The sequence below is a fragment of the Corvus brachyrhynchos genome, unplaced genomic scaffold, assembly GCF_000691975.1.
Source record: "Corvus brachyrhynchos isolate BGI_N302 unplaced genomic scaffold, ASM69197v1 scaffold5, whole genome shotgun sequence".
In the NCBI taxonomy this organism is placed as follows: Eukaryota; Metazoa; Chordata; class Aves; order Passeriformes; family Corvidae; genus Corvus; species Corvus brachyrhynchos.
Window position 1 is genome coordinate 11662622 of NW_008238321.1, and position 20832 is coordinate 11683453.

Consider the following 20832-nt stretch of genomic DNA (forward strand, 5'->3'; position numbering starts at 1 on the left):
CTCCCGGGATAACGGTGCGTGAGTAACGCGGGTAATTCTCCCCCCGAGGTACCTCGGAGTCATGCCCGCGTACAGTGCTGCGGACGATGCGCTCACAACCAAGTTGGTGACTTTCTATGAGCACCTGAAGGACTCCTCTGTGCCTTCTCACCAAGCGACTGTTCTCTTGTTTGACCCCAGCAATGGCACTTTGAAAGCTGTAAGTCTCGTGTGTCCTTCTGCATTCTTCTCTGCTCATGCTGTCAGTTCTCGCTTCTGCTTCTTGGAAGCTGGAGCTGGTGTAAATTGGCCTGAATTTACCAACATAATCAGTGTGTCAAATCAGGATTTGGCCTAAAGCTGCCTATGTTTCCTTTGTGTTAAACTGTACTCACCGTGCTATTATTTACTGCTGCTCGCGATTTGAATCTGATAGCTCAGAGGGGAACTGGAAGAGAGAAATGATCAGGAAAAATTTATCTTGCATTTGAAAGCAAAAATACCCCTTACCTTGTGGATAAAGAGTGGATCCTGAACCATCTTAAGTCTCAAATTGAAAGAGATTTACAATTTGCATTGCAGAGAATAGTATTCAGATTGCTTTATTTAAAGAATTTAAGAATTTTTTTTAAGAACAGTGATGATTTGCATTGTACTTTAATAATAATGATTTATTAAAGGGCCAAAACTTATCTTGGGTTTTTCTACCAACTGTGTGGGCTTTTTAAGACCCATAATTAATATGTAATTTATATTATATTGTATTATATTGTATTATATTATATTATATTATATTATATTCAGTAGCTAATGCACATTGAGGCTGTAGTGTCCCATGTGTGATACACATTTAAGGAATTCCGTGGTTCCCTGTCACCCCTCTGTACAGACCAAGACAGTGCAGACTGGGGAACCACTGCCAGCTTGCACTGGTCCCTGGTATTACTGGAGTGCAGAGCGTTGGAGTCATATCCATCTATCCCCTGCACTGGAGAGCCAGGGAAGTGCAGTGCATCAGGAGTTGGGTGAGTTAGAGGTGGCTCTTCTCTGACCATTATCACTCCTTTTGTGCTGATGGAATGACAGGGAAGAACTGGAACAAACAGAGAATCTGCCCAGTTTGAACGTTACTCTATGGTTTGTGGTTGCTATAATAATAATTGCCATCTTTTACATGTGTATATGTTTTATGTCTGTAATACCACATCATTCACAAATTGGATGAAAATGTTTGGCAATTATTCATATTTTCAATGTTCATGTCAATCTGTTTGAATTTTTATGAAGGTCCTGGATGGCAGTGTCATTACAGCAAAACGGACAGCTGCAGTTTCTGCCATCGCTACCAAGGTGTGTCTTCTGTTCTCTCACGTGGGGCTTGGAGTTACAAAATAACTAGAAGGAATGATTCAAATGGCTTTTCATCCAATACAGCTTTAAGTTAGATTTATGACAATGTATGTACTTTCAGGGAAAACTTAAGCTCACTGTTTTGAGTCAATCATGTCTGGCTTTAACACTTTGCGTGTGATTGGAGAAGGACCCGAGTTACATTTTTGTGGCTTCTATTGCATGCTCTTCTACGAATTTACTGAGCTGTCTTTCTCTGTAATTTTCTTTCTTTTGTGTTTGTCTTAACATGCCCCTTTATGGCTTTGGGTGATGTAGCTGTGGTGATATATTGAATTTTATTTAGATAGATGCCTTCTGCTGTCAGGACAGGACAGGTGGGTTGCACTGGACCTGTGAAAAGAGGGAAAAAGCACATTTCCATTTCTCTTAAGATAGATAATGCCCAGTATAGATGGATAACTTGTCCAGAGGTGTCTGTCAGTGTCTCTGTTGTCACTGGAAGATGTCCAGATGACTGTCCCTGACCATGGCCATAAACTTCAGTGTCTGAAGGCAGGTGAGGTGTATCTGGCTGTGTGTTGCTTTACATCACCTCAATTTCAGTGGGAAATTGTTGTGTTGGAATACTTTTTAAAAAGAATTTTTGGTTTTTGGTTGGGCTGCTAACAGCAGGAAGAGAGCAAGTGACCATGCATTGCACAGGAGGGTTTTAGCCTTCACCTCAAAGGGTGAGGCAATAAGAAGAGGGCCAGAGCTGAAAAATACTGTTGTTTGTCGCCCCTCAGCTTTGGACCAGAATAAAGGCTGATCTCACTACTTTGTGAGGGGCAGACTTCATGCCAGGGTGACTCTATCCATGGCAATGGAGCTGCGCTGGCATAAAATTGAGTGAAGGACCCGTCCCCAGGAGCTTCTCCTGAACCAAAGGACAGAATGATTTACAATGAGCTCCTTGGACAGGAGGTTACAGGACCTCATCCATTTTGGCCGTTCTTTATTGGGTCAGTTCTGATGGTTTTTATGCAGTCCATGCTGGCTTCAAAGGAGCTTGGCTGCTGAAGGTACTTCAAGATCAGATCCTTCATTATCATCTGTTGTTTTGGGAAATTTTCAGGAGTGTTTGAGTTTAGCTCGTGTTTGTCATCTTGTCCTCTTTATGGCATTTGCTTTTCAAAGACCCATGGTCTTATGCAAAGAACCTTTGAAATCAGTGCTTCAGAGTCTTTAAAAGACACACTAAAACAAGTTCTTGTTACTGGAAAATGGGATTAATGAGATTTTTTTTCCATTTGTTTGAAGCAGAATAAACCTTGAGAGCCTAGACTCTAAAGTTTTTTAGACAGGACTGAGTGGCCACAGCAAATGCATAAACAAGGGTAGGTTAGGGCTGGACTCCAGCAGCCCTGTCTTCTCCTTTGCCAAGTACTGGTGAATCACAGGCAAGAACTAAATCAGAAAACCAAAAGCAACTGTAGGACTGAATTGTATTATTTGTTCCTCAGAACCATCCCTGTTTTTACAATATCTGTGTATTATGGCTCTTGCCATGCCAAGATATGTTTGTGGTGTGATTTACGGCTTCAGTGAATTCAAAAAGCTGTTTTAGTGTGGGGCTGCCTGAACCAGTTTACCTGTGCAGCTGCCACTCTCAGTACTGATGGTTTGTGGGGTTCTGAGCCCTGCTTTTAGCCAGTGCAGAACATCAGCACTGTGGTTTTACATTCAATCACCCCCAGGGGTATGTCAATACTGGAGTGTGCTGAGGCTCCAGAACTTGCTGTTCGTGCTGTTGCATCTTAGATCTGAATTTCAAGTCAGACAATTCAACACTGGAATTAAGCCAAGATGTGTTTTGGTGCTATTGATGCTAGCTTTTGCATTAAAAAAAGCCCAATATATATAGTGATTATTGAATACTTGTTTATATACTTTTCTGTTGTTTAAAAGGACTAACACTACTGCTTTCTTTTGTAGTATTTTGATATGTATTTTTAATGCCTGTTAATATATTGTTCTTGCATATTCTCTTTTGTTTTTTTTTTTTTATTTCTGATACTGTTCAGTTGCTAATGCCAGCTTTTGCAGAAGTGCTGTGCATTTTGGGAGCTGGTGTTCAAGCATACAGCCATTACGATATCTTCACAGAACTGTTCACGTTTAAAGAGGTAACAGACACATCTTAAGAGGATACATTTATCTGTCTCTGTTATGTTGCAGGATTCATTATAAAAAAATTACAGGCAATGAAGTTGTGTCAGGTCAGGCTGGGATGGAGCTCCTGTTCCCCCGAGCAGCCCTCACAGTGCTGTGCACTGGCAGCTCGAAGGGTCTGATAACACCCCAGTGTTTTGGCTACTTCTGAGCAGTGCTCACACAACATCAAGGCTGTCTCTCCAACATTTGTTTCTGTTCTATTAAACTGCCTTTATCTCGACCCACAAATTTTTCCATCTTATTTTCTCTTCCCTCTCCCTGTGCTGCTGGGGAGCGGAGTGATAAAACAGCTTTCTGGGCCCCTGGTGTCCTGCCATGGTCAATCCACCACAAAAGGTTAATCATACTTGGTTCTGTTTCTACAGAACCCAAGAAGAACTGGAGCAACTGTAGAATTTCTTGTTCAGATGTTGGTATTTCAAAAACATAAAGGGTTGGAATCAAAGTTGTTTCAGATAGCTTTTTGTCTGAGACGATCCTACTGTGTATGCCATGCTTGCATAAGCTTTTTGTGACTTTCCCTTAAATGTTTTTTTTGGAAATATTTACATTTTATAAGAGCAGCTCTACAAGGAGCTGTTATTCTGCCATCACAAAACAGGCATTGCAATGTCGCCAAACACTCATGAAATTTAGTCACTTGTATGATAAGACCACTAAAGGGGAAAAAACCCCCAACCCTTAGGATACGTTTATCTACTGGAAACTTAAACCAAGTGTTCTGTTTCAGCAAGGAGAGATTCTCCAAGTTAATCTGTCTTTGTTTTGTTTTGTTTTCCGTGTTTCTCTCCGTGAAGGTCAGGATATGGAATCGCACCCAGGAGAAGGCTCTGAAGTTTGCCAGTTCTGTCAGCGGTCCCGTGCGGGTCTGCTCCTCTGCCCAGGAGGCAGTGACAGGGGCTGATGTGATTGTGACAGTCACTATGGCAACAGCTCCCATCTTGTTTGGAGACTGGGTGAAGCCAGGTGCCCACATCAATGGTATGTTCTGTTCCCATGGTGTCCAGCATGTGTCCATTAGCACGTTGTTTAGCATCACCCTCTGTTGAAAAACAGTTCTCTGTGCTTCATGGAATGAATGTTCTTTCCATTTTGACTTTTCCATTTTAGCAAGGACTGCTTTTCCCAGCCCTGTCTTCCTGGAGCCAGAACACCTGCATAATCCAGCAGGGGATTTTTGCTAGAGCATGGGATTTTCTCTTTTCCCATCTGCTCTTTTCTCTTAGTGGTGCATCATCTTTGCCCTCATGTTGTCATTATTCTCACCTCGCTCTCCATTTAAATAACCCACATGAATGTCTTATTTCCTAAGTAGTTACTGCTCATTGTTATATTTCCCTGGTGGTGTCATCTTTTCTTCCACCCATTTTTTAAGCTCCTCTGTTTGTTTCTTTTGGGGCTGATCACACCAATTTACTTTTCTGCTTGAGTTCTGAAAATGCAATAACTGATAAGAACATCATCATTTAACCTCTAATTATAGTGAAGTTTGGGGGGTTGCTTTTTTTTTGTTGCCTGCCTTGTAATGATGTTGCCACACTATTGTTTGGAGTCTCTGGACATGCCCTTGTTTGTTTATTTTTATTAATTGTGCGCCTTGTTCAGATGACCTTGTGCACTTTCTAGATAGCATGGTAATAAGACAAAAGCAACTTCTCAAAGGGAACAATTTGAGGTCCCACATTCCAGCAGCATCCTACCAATTTTTTAAACTCAATTTAGTCCTTTGTCATTGAAAGTTGCTGTCTGTGTTATGTCATGGCACGGAAGCCAGAAATACAACAAAATCAATTAAGGTCCACAGTTGCTGAGGCGACACAGACACAAAGACCTCTCTCCTTTCTTTGCCTTTTTTTTACCCTTCCTTGAGGCATTTTTACTGTTTGAAGAGGCATTTGACCAACATGGAATTCATTGTTCCGTAACAGTTGACATGTAAAAATATCTGAATATAGTATAACTGGGTAGTCCTTTTAGTTTTTGTTGGGTTTCTTGTTTGCTTGTTTTTTAAGCCCATAACAAGTTGATAATGATCTTGGTACTGTGTGTAAAAAGTTAAGCTCCATGATTTGTTTTCAGTTTCTCTGGGTAAGTGATAATCTAATAAAGGTGTGTAAAATTAATTTGGTAATGATCTGATGAAAACAAGGGTACTAGAGATAACAGACAAAGGGAGAGGACTTTCTTTTGTCTCAGCTACTCAGACTCTTTTGACAAGGATATTTTACTGACATATCAAACGTTGTTTTGTTGTCCTATCAATCAGTATTTCTCCAAGGCTAACACTGTATATTTTGTATATTACATTTCAATAGTAACGTCCATTGTTACTTCACACGTGTCTTTTGAAGAAAATGTGGTTTGAATTTGTTTTAAACATTGCTCCCAAGTTCATCAGTTTTGTTACTTTAGCTGTTGGAGCAAGCAGACCAGACTGGAGAGAACTGGATGATGAGCTGATGAAGAATTCTGTTCTGTTCGTGGATTCCAGAGATGCTGCTCTGACAGAATCAGGAGATGTTATTTTATCAGGGGTAAGACTTTCTGAAATGATGGGCTTTATTTTTGTGACAATTGACTTGCATTTGAAATGAGTTGGTATTGATGATGTCCTGCACTGAAACCTTTAGGGCATCAGATGTAATTGTTAACACTTTCCAGGCAGGGGTTGAAAGATAAACTGGTTTCAAACTGAGACTGCTGTGTCTGTGACCAAACCATGCAACCCCCGTATTTACCATTACATGGCACCATGTTACAGTAGCATGTTTGCAGCATTGGCTTGTGATGATAACAATGTATTGCTGTTGAAAGACCTCCTTCTCCTGCAGTGTTTGGTTATCTTAAGTGTTTTCAAGTCTATTTATTCAAACCTGTAACTTTCTTCCCATGAGATTTCAGTGTGATTGACACTGAATGGACCAGCCCAAAGAATGGACCACACAAGCCAAGCAGACAATGATCTGCACAGATTTGCCAGCAGGGACTCTTTGAGGTTCAGTGGAGTTTTCTTTTTCTCTTTTCATGTGTCTGCAGAATAAATATGATTTACACTTTTGAGGTTTAACATAAGAGCTCCAGATATGGTAATGTGTGTGGAATCCCATGTGTTTTGTTGGATAAGTAACAAGCTATCCACTGTAAAAAACCTTGCTGGCTGAGGAAAGTCTGCCAGCTGTTTTTCTTTGAAAACCATTCTGCTCCTCTGATTTCTGTCCAGTTTCTATATTATTTGTCTGAATGCTGATCTGCTTCACCATGGAAAGTAATCACTTTTGGGATGCAGCACTGGAGGAGTTCTTTCTTTTGAAGTCACTCAGAAGAAAAGGGTTTTTTTTACTCTTAACATACATATGGGTATTATGTTTTTGTATTAATATGTATTTTCTTCACAGGCAGAGATTTTTGCTGAGCTGGGGGAGGTATTGAAGGGTACAAAACCAGCCCTGCCTGAGAAAACAACAGTGTTTAAATCATTGGGTAAGAACAGCCCCTCCTGTGTACAAGTCTGACAGAAAACAATGCCTTGTTCTTTATTAGGTCCCCCATGCGTGGGAAAGCTGCTGCTCATCTTCAGAACGGCTGTGGCAGTGCACTGCCCACAGGAACGTAGACTGTGATTTGCATTTTCCCTTTTTATTTCCCTTTTTATTTATCTAGAAGGATTGATGTAATGAAAAGTGATAGGAAAGCAGGCAAACAATAGGAAGTCCATTTTCCATTTCACAGTTGTTCAAGACATGACTGCAGCATTTATTAATAGAGCTCCAGCCCGACTGCCCCGCTGTTCCACCCGTGGGGTCTGTCTGACCTGAGACAATGTGACAGTGTCCTGTGGGGCTGGGCTTTGGGAAAGGGTGGCCCTGGGGATGAATTACCATGCTCTGAGCTACATGACATCTCCAAAAGGGCCCGGTTGTGATATGAACACTGAAAATTAAGATTCCTACTGTTACATTAACTTCTTACAGCACACCCAACACCACATGATGGCTATGGACTTTGAATGTAGCACTGTAGGTGTTTGGGATGGGAAATAATTCCTGTTCCTGTCCAGTTAGATAAGCTCCTGAGTGTTCCTGTTCCCTTCTGAAGCTAAATTATTTGTACAGCTGAATAGCTGTTTGAAGGTGACTTTAATTCTTTTTCAGGGATGGCAGTTGAAGATACAGTAGCAGCAAAATTTGTTTATGACGCGTGGTCAGCTGGTAACTAAAGAGAGAAGTCTACAATGCCAATGAGGCCAAGAAAATAGTTTGCACTTAGTTTCCCTGAATCCTGTGTTAACAAGGAAGGCACCAATCCTATCTGAATGTGGCCCTTCTAGAACATTCAAGAAGGAAAAGTAAAATTTCAGCAATAGACTAATTTCTCAAGTTTTCTAATTTCAAGTGTTAGATACTTGCATTATTGCTAATAAATGTCTCTCTCCTGTAACAGCAAGTATTAGATGTTTGCAGTGACACTAACAAGGGTATCTTTACATATTTTGGTATCATTCTGGAATCAATGCCTTTCCTCCCTGATTATTTATGTAGCAGAAGCTTGTGTGTAGATTTCATGGTTTTTAGAGGGTTGGTTCATTCTGGTGTAAAATGCATCAGTTTGTAGAATGGACTCTGGCATCATATTTACCTGTGAAGGTACTTTAAATGCAACTCTGGGTTTCAGTGCTACAGTGACAGTGACCTTGTCTTCAGCCTCCTGGGAACACAGCTCAACACTAATTCCTGGACACACCTTCCCTTCCAGCTCACACTGGAAGTCACCATTTTTATCCCCCCTTGCCATCCACCTTCCCTAGCCCTCAGACTCAATGGTTTTTCACTTAGGAGCACAGTTCTGAGTGAGGATTTATGTAAATAACCATGCCTCCATCCAGTTAGGTTTCTGCTCAGTGCTTCCCTTAGCACATGCCTCGCTGGGATATTGCCATTTTCATATTGCAAGGAGTCACACAGAATGTGAGGACTAATATGTGTGTTGATTTATCTGTATTCTCTAGGGAGATTTTGCTATTAATCTATGGTGCCTCTAAGTTCTTTTTCTAAGCTTCTTGAAGGAACCACCCAAACTGATTTCACGTATACAGGCAAATATTTTCAGTTTGGCTGTGCCATGCTTCAATTGCTAATTGTTCCATTATCGCAGATATTAGCTGGGGCAGGAATTTTCATGATCCTTTCCTGGCAGAGGAACACAGTGACATAAGGAAAAGTTCCAGTTTCATGCTGTTATGCAACTGCCTTGCAAAAGATTGAGGATCTGCTGAAAAACAGCTATTGCCCTGGAAACAAATTCCTGTCTCAGGCTCACGAGTTTTGCCTTGTGAAATTTTATTTCCATTTGCATATTATTTCATGCAGGCTATTAAGTGTTTCTTCGTGCTCTGGAAAAGTTGGATGACAGGGCATTTTATAACATGCCTGTAGAATAGAGCAGAGCAACAGGAAGGAGGGTCAGAAGCAGTTGGCATTAAAGCCCTGGAGGGTGCATAGGTTAAGTGTAGAAGAGGTTAATGAGTACAGTGCAGGTGTGATGTAAACAATACTCCCAGTTACAAGCCTGGTGTAAGCTAGTTGGAAAATGTACTAAGTGGCAGAGTTTGTAATTTGCACAGGTAGCGTAGAAAGGTACCAGACCACTAAGTGAGTAGGGCTGAAGGATGTTTCCTGTGGATCCAACGTGAACTCCATTGATCCTGTTTATTCCATCAGAAGGAACAACGGAAATTTCTCTATGAGCTTTTGCATTTTAATTGTAGCAAAATTACTCTCTGTTTTTACATGTCTTGTTTCTTCTCTGTCATTTCTGAGGTGTTCAGAAGTGTATGTGTTGACTTAGTTTGTTACTTCAGTGATGCAGAACTACACTAACTTGAGGTAAACGTGAAAGCCAGCGATGTTCCATTATTCAAGAACTGTATGGAAACTTGCAGTTAATAATTATGGCAGTATTATCCCAGTTCTGTGCCAGTGTGACACCAGATTTGTAATTTGATGTGTTTGGGAAGAAGACAAGTCCAGTTTATTTTCACATGTACTGTCCTACAGACTATGCACTTTAAAGAGTAAATGGAGCCAGTCCAAAGACCTGGTTCTGAAAACCCACACTGTTCTCAGCCTCATTGGCAGTGGGAGATTTTGGGAGCCTGGCTTCAGTGTTGCACCTCTGATGTCATGAAGAGGATTTGGTTCAGTTACAATGGAAATTGCTTGAATGCCACCTTTAGATTTTTCTGAGGGGAAATAATAGCATCAATTTCTATGTTTCCTTCTCTTACAAATTAGTGGATTATGAACTTGTGTAACTTGCATTTATATTAAAATCAAATAGATACTGCTGGTTTTCTTTGACTTTCATGTTGTTGTTCATTACTTTTCTGGTTTGTGGCTGATTTATTTTTCCCCCATTTTTTTTCCACAGGGCTACTTTATACCATCCCATAAGAAAAGGGTTAGCACTATCGCACTTTTTTAAATTAAAAAGTATAAAAATAAAAAATTTATTCAGTTGCCTAAAAATAAGTATCATATGGGATGCTCTGGGGCTTCTTACAGTCTCTTGATACAGTTTCTGGAGGACAAGGGACGCCCACAGGTCTGGTGCTGTTCCTTTTAGCTCCAGAGTCACTGCAAATACCTAAGGAGATGCCTGAACACTGAGGATGCCTGTGGCAACTGAGTTATTTATGTGCAGATGGTCTCTGCTGTTCTCTCTGGTTGTCAGAGGCTGCAGATGAGTAAGCAGAGAGGCAGATTTTCAGTGCAATATGGAGATCCTTGGTTCCTTGCAGTGCCTTCTCCTCTACCTACACTTGCCTCCCGTCGGTGACAGGCATTTGCATGCTTAGAGTTGTCAAAAGTATTTCCTGGGTAGCTGAATCCAACCCACTTATTTAAAATCTGCCCTGAAAAGGGTGCATCATGCTCAGCACTTTGCAGCAGAGAGGAGTCACTGGAGCAGTCCAGACCTTGTGCCAGCCCTGTGTGCTGGGGGTGTGGAACTGAGCTGCTGCAGGGACCAGAGGATGCAGGGAGGGATGAGGCTGGGCTGGCCTCAGCAGCAATGGGAAGGGGGATTGAAAATCCACTTAATCATATGCCTTCAAATATGAAAGATTAATTGGTTCCTTCTTGCTTTGTTAAACATTTGGGAGTTTCTTAGCCAAAATGAAAACAACCAGGCACAGAGTCTGGGGGGAAGGTGTCTGGATTACTGTGCTGAGCACAGCAACCATGGAAGGTTGCACAGAACAGGACTTTGATGTGATTGCTTCATATAAGGACAGATCGACCTGCTGTAGTGCAGGAATCCAAGCAGGGAAGAGTGCAGTATAAAGTTCAGCCAAGACAAGGTGCTATAATACACAAATCAAAGTCACAAGATGATATGGAAAGAAGAAACATGAAAAAACACAGATCATTAACCAGGATTAGTGTCCACAAATGCCACATTCCCCTAAGGAAAAAATCAGCTGGCTAATGGAAAGCTATAAAAAGAGATTTAAAGATGAATGTTCTGCTAATAAATGTGCATCTAAAATCTGTGATCTTAGCCAGAGCATGGCTGCTGCAAACACCTTATTAGAGTCACAAAACTCAACAGGAGTGATTAATGTATATCTGAGAGTGCTGGCTTCCCAAAGGAACAGGGGAGCCCTGCTGTGAATGCCTCCAGATAGACTGTGAGGAGCAGGAGCTTCCACAGCAGCACATCTCATTTTCTTTTTATTTTGATGGGCTCTCTGTGTGTGTGTGATACACAGCTTTCAGGCTAAGGCTGACAACAACCCACAGAAAATGGTGTGTGATATGAATCCTCATTTCTGGGACTTTGCATGGAAAATGCAGCCTATAGGAACCAAGCTGAGGGTATACCAAAACAGATCCAAAATTTTGAAAATTAAACATCAGCTTCTTGTAGATAAAAGTACTGCAGCCTTGATGGGATTTAGGACATGATGGGTGCTGGTAGTTGGATCCAGTCTAATGAGATAAGAAAGGAATATACAACTCACACTGAACATCTCTTGGGAGAATACTTCATGTATTTTTAAATTATTGTCAATACAGAAGTAAAAACTTTACTGACAAAAATATGAAACTTGCTGTAAATTAGTATTATTTACATTAATTCAGATCTGATTAGAGTCAATGAACCACAGCTAAAATCAAGATTTAGATGCCTTTTCTAACACACCATCAGTACCAAGAAGAGTTGTTTGTAGTGATCTTACAGAAGCAAATGGAGAAAACTCAAAGCTCCCAAGCTCTGAGAATGCTCTTTGCATTGTGGTTTTGGAGAAGAAAGGGAGGCCTTTAGTAAAGAATGCAATGGGCCTGGTCTTCACAGATATTTTAAATTATCTGGACCAAAAGAAATCCAATCCACATAAACAGTTCAGAGAGAAAAAGCATTTGGGTTTTTTCTTTCCCATTCTTTTTTCTTTTTTCCTTTGGCAGAACATGCTTAATATCCTGTTCACCACAACTATCTCTCCAGAGAGAAAAATTTTATCCCTGCTGTACTTTCTAAAGCAATTGGTAACCTCTCTGCCTTCTGCTTTAGTAGAGTTCTGAAAAGAGTTGCACACTCTTTGGAAAGAGGGAAAGGTAACGAATCAGTGTGTAGGCTACAACAACTGCTATGATAATTTATAAGCAAGTATCTACAGCTTTCCCAGGGCTCTCGAGTGCCTGTTTTCTTTTATTCACAGCATTCAGGACTTTCTTTCTTGGCCCGAGCTCCATCTGAATGTTGCGTAGATCTTCATCAGAGCATAGCATCAGGGCATCTAAATCAATTTTTTCCCTCATGAAGACTGGAAGAAATTCATCCAGCATCTGTGATGCCAGAAACACTTCAAGGGGTGTATTTTCTGCTTCCTCATCCTCCCAAATGACTTCTTCCTCATTCCAAGGGACATCAGCGCTGTTTTCAGCATCATCTTCCCCGCCATTCTCAGCATTCTCATACTGAAACAGCTCACTGGCCATTGTAAATCTTATCCCTTCTTTCTCAGAAGACACAGTTTCAGGATTTACCTCTGCAGCCAAATTCCTTCCAAACACAATCTTGCCAAGACCTGGCCGCTGAAAAATGGAGAGCTGACTGTCATTATCAGCAAGGTTTTTCCCTTCAAGGTCATCCAGTAATTCATCCTCCTCTTTCTCATCAAACAAATGCATCACACTTCTCCTACCTGCATCATCCTCTTGGTCATTTCTTTGTGTTTCCTGCCTTCTTGTGCTGTCGGCTGTCTTTTTTGCCTTGAGTTTCAAGGTATCTTTCAGGTTTTTGGTTAAAGTACTTGTGGTATTTGAAGCAAATAGACCAGGCAACTTTACCCTGGAGTGTGTTCCTTTGGAAGAATTCACCGTGCCAACCCTTTCTTTAATGTAATTCCGGTTCATTTCATGCTGGTGTTTCTCTTGGCGCTTCTCACATTCCTTGATTTGTCTCTCGACGTTCCTCTGGGCCTGTGCCTTTTGTTTGGAGACCTTCTTTGGATTCAGCAGGTTCTGCTCGGTGGCGGCTTTGTCCAGGATCTGGACGCAGTCCTTGCGGTCCCTGCTGGCCGCCGCCTCCAGGGGAGTGCGCAGGTCGTTGTCCAGAGCGAAGATGTTGGCACCGAAGTTGATCAGGAAAGAGACGCAGTGGATGTGGCCATTGCAGGCAGCGTGGTGCAGGGCCGTGTTCCCCCAGATGTCACACCTGTCCGGATCACCCCTGCCAGGGAGAACAGCGCACCGTGAGCTGGGCTACCCGCGCCGGGCCCTGCAGTGGCCCTGCAGAGACACTGAACGGGTCACTCTGCTCTGAGGAGAACAGCCCAGGGACAGCTCAGCTTGGCTCCAGCCACTAGAACAGGGCTGCACCCACTTACACAAGCCCTGAGCGTGGCTCTGTGTGTGGCATGAGCTCCAGTTCCTGCCCTGTGAGTTAAACGAGTTCCTGGGGCTCACTGGGACTGCATGTGCATCTCCCCCTAAGGGAGCCAGGGCATTTCCTTTGTCATCCCAGCGTCTGGCAACTCAAAGTAGGCTCAGGCTTTGACTCAGTCTCATTGAATTACTGGCAAAACTGTTTCAAGAACATTTGCATGGAATATTTAAAAGTGTTCTTTGTGACTCATTCCTTTTGCCTGTCAAATACAGGGCAGTTATTAGGAGGTTTCCTCACTGGCCACAGTGATGTATTTTTGATGAGCTCCTGCAGTAACTTTCTAGGTAGGTAATAGGTAAATGATCAGGAGTGAAGCCCTGATTACCCATTTCTCTCCATTGCTATTAGTTGAAGCCCAGACAGATGCCATTGTTTTCCAACCCTTTTGTTCTCCGTAAGTTGCTTTTGCTCATGATGATTTGAAAAGCAGAAGCTCATTTGAAAATAAAATGCCACATTTTTCAATTGAATTTAAAGCCAGTGAAAAGTACTGCTTGATTTTTAACTCTTGCACTGACTTCACACTGAACTGCTGCCTGCAGACAAGAATCAGCTTGAATATTTCAATAAACATTTGGCAAGGTCAGCCTTAGCAATGTTCAGAACAGAGCTTTTGTCCTCTTGTGACCAACAAATAAGGTGGCCACAGAAGCCCAAAATTTTTCTTGACTTCAGAGCCAGGGACCAAATTTTCAAGGAGAATTTCTACTCTTGGGAGTTCAAGCATTTCAGTGACATTTCAGAGGTTGGTGCCACTGCAGCTGTACTGTGAAAGACTTGGTACATCCTGTCACAAAACGTCCTTCAGGCACTGATCTCTGGCTTGGAGGCTCTGAAGAAAAGCAGTAGCAGGTTTGTTGAGGGCCAGATCTGAACACATCCTTCAGCCTGAGCTGCCCAAGGCAGGGGTGAGGTCAGGGGTCCGGCAGAGCTGCCCGTGCTGCCCGTGGGAGCTCAGGCTTTGCTACAAGGAGGTGGCAGCTGAGGATCGAAGTTTCTCCACTCAGACATGTGGAAACCACGTGTACATATTTCTGCCTCTGTGGCTGTGCCCTGGGGAGCTGCCTGGCTGCCTGAACTCCCACATCAGCGAGCTGCCTGCGCTACCCTGAGCCCTGGGAGTGCCGGGTCATGCGTCCTCCCCCAGGTCCCTTCGGAGCTGTTTGTGGTCTCTTTTCCCTGTGGAACCTGCCAGCCTTTGAGTCTCAAACAATTGACAAGCTGGAGTGGCTGTTCCCAGCTCAGTGAGGCTTTGGACAAGGTCTGACATCTGCTCTGGGTTCTCATACTCCTCCTTTCCCTGCTTTCCCAAGGAGAAGGCTCACACCAAAAGGCAGCTGAGAAATTCTGCTATTTGGTTTTGCCTTTATTCATGTACCTGCAAGGCAAGCAGAGAAAATATCTCCTGATGCCTGGGAAGATAAATTATTTCAAGATGAAAGGGGTTTATTGTTAGTATTGCTATGCTTTCCCAGGGCCAAACGTGTTGCAAGCTTGAGAGTCCTAAAATCTGCAACCACTCTAAAGAAAACTGCTCTGTACCTCAGAGCCTCTGTCAGGAAACCTCCTCAAGGAAAGGACAAATTTGTTAAAAATAATTAAAATACTTTCTCACAAGAAAACATTAAGTGGCTGGAGAACAGATTGAAAGTCTTCTAAAATTCAGAGTCTCTCCAAAAAAACAGTGAGAGTGCAGCCATACCTCTGACAGCCCTGTCTTGCTGATTGTGTCAAGAAATCTCAGATTAAAATAGAGGTAAACACATATGTTTGAAGATTTTGAGGGTGATACTGTCCCAAAGCTGTCCTCTGCCAAGAAAGAGACTTAGAAATACATGAAATAACAAATATATAGAAATTTTGATCTTTGTGTCATCTGCTGTGATTTCTGTCAGCTTATGTGGTAGAAGATACATTTTTCACTTAAATTTTGAAAACAATTATTTTGTTATTTGTTCCTTAGCTAGTTGTTCTGGCTAGCAGGTGTTCAGGGACAAACCTTATTGACAGGTATTTCCTGGGAGCTGCCTTAATTGCACAAGCTGGAAAACTGTCAATCTATTTTTGCTTGTCCTGAGGAAACAGCAACAACCACGCAGTCCAAAGGTCTTTTTTATTGGGATACTACAGCCACACCTGAGCCCAATGAGCTATAAAGCAAATCTACTAAAAAACCCTTTTTTTCAACTCCATTTTTAATTAAAAAACCTCAGATGCATCCAAATAGTTTTCCAACTGTTCCCTGCAATCTGTTCACCGTTCTGCAAAAGAACATTTTATTAACTGTATCTCTACACAAGAGCAGGTTTTCTTTTGTTAGATGTTATTACAGAATCACAGCTTAAAAGGCAGGCTCTGAGCAAGACTGATGGTGGAGAGGTAATTACCATTTCAGTAAGACATTTAAATGACACAGACGTTTTACTACCAGAAAACCTGTAGAAAACCTTTCTTTCTTTCTTTCTTTTTCTTTTTCTTTTTCTTTTTCTTTTTCTTTTTCTTTTTCTTTTTCTTTTTCTTTTTTTATGGTTTACAAGGGTCCTACCACAGCTTCTGAAACAGCGTTCTCAGTTTTAGTGTGATGGTAGTTGTCAATGCTAACAAAGCAGAGAAATAACCATTTTAGATGTTACTGTCTCAAAATTGTTGTGACTCACCTCTGGACAGCATTAAATCTTCACAAGTGCCTACTAACGGCACTTTGGAAGCAAATGGGAGATATTTTTTGCCAAAAAAATTGTTTCAAACAATGCATTTCTCTATAAAGACTATCTCAAAGATATCCTCAAAGGTTCTTGACCACCTTCTCCAGTGAGAAAAGGAAAGGTCCCAGGGCCCTGCTCCTACGAGCTGCTGCCTGCAGGCTCCACACACGATGTGGTCCCGTGGATGCTGAAGTGGCTTCACTGACAGACCACCTGAAGAACTCTTCAATCCCTGCCTGAGAAAATAATGAACAGACCCACCTGCACGTTCTGGACTGTGGATACAAAAATGCTGCTAGCAAGGATTTTCTTGCTATTTTCTAAGTCCATGAGAGACTTTTCTCTCTCACAGAAGAGGTAGCAGGGAATGTAAGCAGCCAAACACCTGCAACCTTGTAAAGTCTTGTTTATGGTATAGTACAAAAATATTTTGACAATGGATGTTTTAGGATTTTAGCCAATCACCCCAAGGGGTGGCTGACCCTTTGTCCAATTAGACTATGAAGAAAAAAGTCTATAAAAGGATTTGTAAAATAATTAAATAAATCAATCTTGCTGCACGATTCCTGCCTGCTGGATCTTCTCTCCTCCTCCTCCCTTCAGCTGTGGGACACGGTGATATACCCTAGGGCATTTTTTTTAATACTGGACCTAAACCACTGCCACTAAAGAAACAATTCTTGGCAATGCATTGAAAGAAATTACTGTGATTTTCAGCCTTTCGGGCCCGAGGCCATGGGGGTGTTAGAAACACGAGCAGTAATTGTGGTTTTGGGGCCCAGGCTTTAAGCACTGGAGGCTGGCTGACTTACCCCCTCCGGCATATGACTTCCAGAGCTTCCAGGTACCCGTGGTAGGCTGCCAGAAGGGTGGGAGTGATCCCATCTTCATCAGAAGCGTTGAGGTCTTTCCTAGTGGCTTCTTTCAACAGGTCCACATTGCCATCAGCCGCTGCTTTGTGATACCTGCTCGACATTTCCAGCAGCTTCTCGTTTCCCAAAGCAGCTCTGAGCAATATCCAGACTTTACAGTCACTCTTCCATGGCAGGGATCGTTCATTAATGATTACAAGCTGAGACGTCCCTGGGAGGAGGGGAATGGGGAGGCAAAGTTCATCCTTGCAGGCTCTTTCTCTGCAGCTCTGCATCAGTAATGAGGTGTGGTGTGGTGAATGTGGTGTGTGAATGCTCTCATTTCCTGGAAGGTGGCTCTGCCATGTACTAACAGCTTGTTGAAAATTTGACTACTTAGAGAGGGGATCCGTTCATCTTCCCCATGTCTTTGCCTGACTGTTCTGTGGAAATTGCAAAAGGACTTTGAACTACAAAAAGAACTTCAAAAAAACCTTCAAAAGGCTGTGATTGTCAGTGTGACCAGGCTTCACCCCAAGTAATGAAGTATCCCCGAGTCTGATGGGAGGAAATGCATGAGCCCTGCATTACCTTTACTGGGGAAGCCCTTTGTAACCCATCTTTTACTGGGATGCTGCCTCTGAAAACAAGTCACTCCCCTGCTAAACCAGACACTTCCATGGAACCCTTTTGTGTCCACAGACTGGAAATGATGACCAGGGTGGTGTTTGGATAAAACCCCCAACAGGTCTGCAAGTCACAGCTGGCAAGTCCACAGCTGTCTATATTTCGTCAGGAGATCGTCAGGAAATTGGCAAATATAAAACTCTTTTTACAAGTATTGTAATCTTTGTTTTAGATACAAAAAAAATATATATGTGCAGGATTTCCTCAGGACAGCACAGGGAATTTCAGAAAAGGAAACATGATGGGCCTGCACCCACTGCCCCACCTGAGCACTGTGGTCCTTGCCTGGGAATAGATGGGTCCATTCCCCATCACAAATAACAGCTTCTTTGTTTAGAAACCATTTCCCCTGATTTCAGTGACATTAAGGGCTACCTCTACAAGCAGAAACTTACAGAATTAGACTAATTCTAACTTCAAAAGAATTACTAAGAGCAAGCCATATAAAAAAGCCAGTTTTCAAAGAGCAGCTGAAAAGTTGGTAAGAGGCTACTGCAGCTTCCTGCAGTGCTGTGAGCTCAGGGTTCTTCTGGCCACATTCACAAGAGCTGCCACATAAACATTGCTTTTTGCCAAGCTGTTTTCTGCGACTCACTGAGTTAACCTGGATCCGAGACTCTACCCTCAGCAATTAAGCAGTGGGGTTTTGTTGCTTGTTGTGCCCCCATTAGAGAGAATCACAAACCAGCTCCTTGCTCAGCGTTGGTGCAATCCCCAAATGGAATTCTGCCACCTCATTTACATCCCATAATTCTGCCCCTGTGACACACCAGAGACCTCTCAAAATGGGCTTTCTCTCTTCATTATTTTCTCAGACAGGGATTGAAGCGCTCTTCAGGAGTGAACTTGTACCGACCTATTTCTCCCCACATGGGGAGTCAGTCGGATCCTGTGACAGGTTTGAATCTTTGAGTAAACCAGTCCAGGTGGGAGTAAAGCAAAGCTCTGGGTGTCCTCCCTGTCACCCCCAGGCACAGCTGTCCCTGGTGCTGTCCTGCTGTCTCAGGGAGCTGGGATGGGCTGTGCTTCACCCAGGCCAACCTCCACCCCACTTTAGAAGACAGTTTTACTCTCAGCCCTTTCTCAAGTTCCCTGCACTGCCTTAATACTTTTCCAATAAAAATGCAGCCATTTATTCTGTTTTCTTTTTAGCAGGCCCAGCACAGAATTAAATTTACAGCTACTAGAATATACACATGTGATTAGCTGTTTCTTAATGCCACTGAATTTTATTTCCTTTACTAGGCCTTTTTTGAAGACTAAAATGAGCACCAAGTCACATACTGCTTTTACCACCAGTGTCTGGTAGGAGAGAGGAAACATTATACACCCATGAGAAGTGATTTGGTGGCAGAAGAGTCCTTTTAATTTTCAAGATCCTTGGTTTTTACTACAGAAGTACCTTCATTTGCATTTCTCTTAATTAATCCAGCACACAAAGTGTTGATTTCAGAGTGATTTTTACCATCAGCATCCGAAAATATTGATCTTAAACTTACCCTGTATAATGCTAAGTGGGAAACTATTGTACCAAGTTTCAATTAGAGGTAAAGAAAAACCCATGTAAATTGGGGAGAAGCTCCAGAACTTTGCAAGCCTTGTTATTATTTCTGTCATAAAAGTGGGCATCACAAAAAAGAAAGAAAAAAGAAAGACCAAACAAAATCTTCATCTGTTTCTAAACTCCTGGTACTTGTTCATCCTTGTCCCATCCAAAAACCTCAACTTGAAATGCAATAAATGATTCAACATCAAATGAGCTACAATTCTCAGCCTGAATGGAGATTATTCTTTTGAGACTAAAGCTAAAAATTGTGAACTTTTTAAACTCCCTGGATAGTTAGAATGAAGCTTTTATTTTTGTGTTTGAAAAGAACTTCAGAACCATTCCACTTCCAATTGAAATGTCTTACCAGGCTCAAGAGAAACTCTGTTGTGATGGTACGTGTTGTTGTAAACTAATGAATTATTTAACCAGCAGCTTTGATTTGTTATTGCATTTTACTGTGTATATGGGTATTACTCTATTAATTTGAGAACTATCTGAAATAAAATATTACAGTTAAATAAACTATCTGGATTGAAAGGCTGCAGCATCACCAGTTAGGTTGCTGTAGGTAACTTGGAGCATAAATCTGCAGCGATGCTGTTGTGGCATCTGTTCTGCATGAGGATTATCCAGCACAACATTTCCTCATTGCAACTTTTATAAGCACCAAATGTGGTATGGTAAAGGCCATGCAAGGGGAGGCAAGGAAGTCTCTGCTTGCCTAATGAGATCTTTGGAACTAATGGGCTTAGAGAAGAATGAAATTAGTCACACTGGGTAATCGTGGCTACACAATTCAGAGATGATGATGACAACATTTAAAACAACAATAAGAGCTTATTTCTTCACTTTGTAGGGAGGCAAAGCTGCTGTGCCCCAGGGCACACTGCTGCTGGATGTCCTCTGGAGCAGCCAGTTCCCACAGCCAGGCTGAGCCTGACCCACACCAGGCTGAGGGTCACCAAAGCCAGGCTCAGGGTGACCCACACCGGTGCTGCCTGACACCCAGCTGACGTGATTGTTGTTCTGCTGTGGGCCAAGGGCATCCCTTACAGAGCCTGCACACTGTAGGGCTGGGAGCAGGGACATTATCTGTTGTATCACAGGGACTTCTGCAGGTTTTGCTGTGAGTGCTCAAAAGTGGAAGTCCTGACCTGGCATTCAGGCTCTTTGCTTTGTTAAAAGTTTTTGCTTGGTTTTGGGGATCTTTCCCCCCATGATATCATTATCAGTGCTTCAAACTGTCCCAAGGAAGGCCATGTTGAGCTCGTTGGTGTCTCAAATGCTGTCCTGCTGCCAACGTGTGAGGGACAGGGACAGCAAAGTGGAACAGAGAATGCCATTTAAGAAAATAACTGCCAAAACAAACATGCATTTTTCTATGAAACATCTTGAAAGGGAATAAAGGAAATACCTTATCAGAGCAAGAAAAGCGTGCCTTCAAAACAGAAGGCAACAGCAACCCATGCCAAAGCCTCAGTATCACCTGAAGGTCTCCTGTGAGCCTCCCCACTCAAGGGGCAGCAGGTGCAAGTGTTCTGCTCCC

General features: G+C 42.4%; 2 protein-coding genes across 2 annotated transcripts; one reads left to right on the plus strand and one right to left on the minus strand.

Moving 5' to 3' along the window:
* Positions 1 to 13: 13 nt before the first annotated feature.
* Positions 14 to 9902, plus strand: CRYM (crystallin mu). The gene is made up of 7 exons (XM_017734180.1): positions 14 to 199; positions 1267 to 1329; positions 3396 to 3497; positions 4344 to 4527; positions 5959 to 6080; positions 6942 to 7026; positions 7698 to 9902. The coding sequence occupies exons 1-7, from the start codon at positions 62 to 64 to the stop codon at positions 7760 to 7762; spliced, it is 759 nt and encodes a 252-aa protein (XP_017589669.1). The 5' UTR covers positions 14 to 61; the 3' UTR covers positions 7763 to 9902.
* Positions 9292 to 17263, minus strand: ANKS4B (ankyrin repeat and sterile alpha motif domain containing 4B). The gene is made up of 2 exons (XM_008633512.2): positions 17012 to 17263; positions 9292 to 13278 (listed from the first exon to the last, which is right to left on the minus strand). The coding sequence occupies exons 1-2, from the start codon at positions 17173 to 17175 to the stop codon at positions 12204 to 12206; spliced, it is 1239 nt and encodes a 412-aa protein (XP_008631734.1). The 5' UTR covers positions 17176 to 17263; the 3' UTR covers positions 9292 to 12203.
* Between the last annotated feature and the right edge of the window lie 3569 nt (positions 17264 to 20832).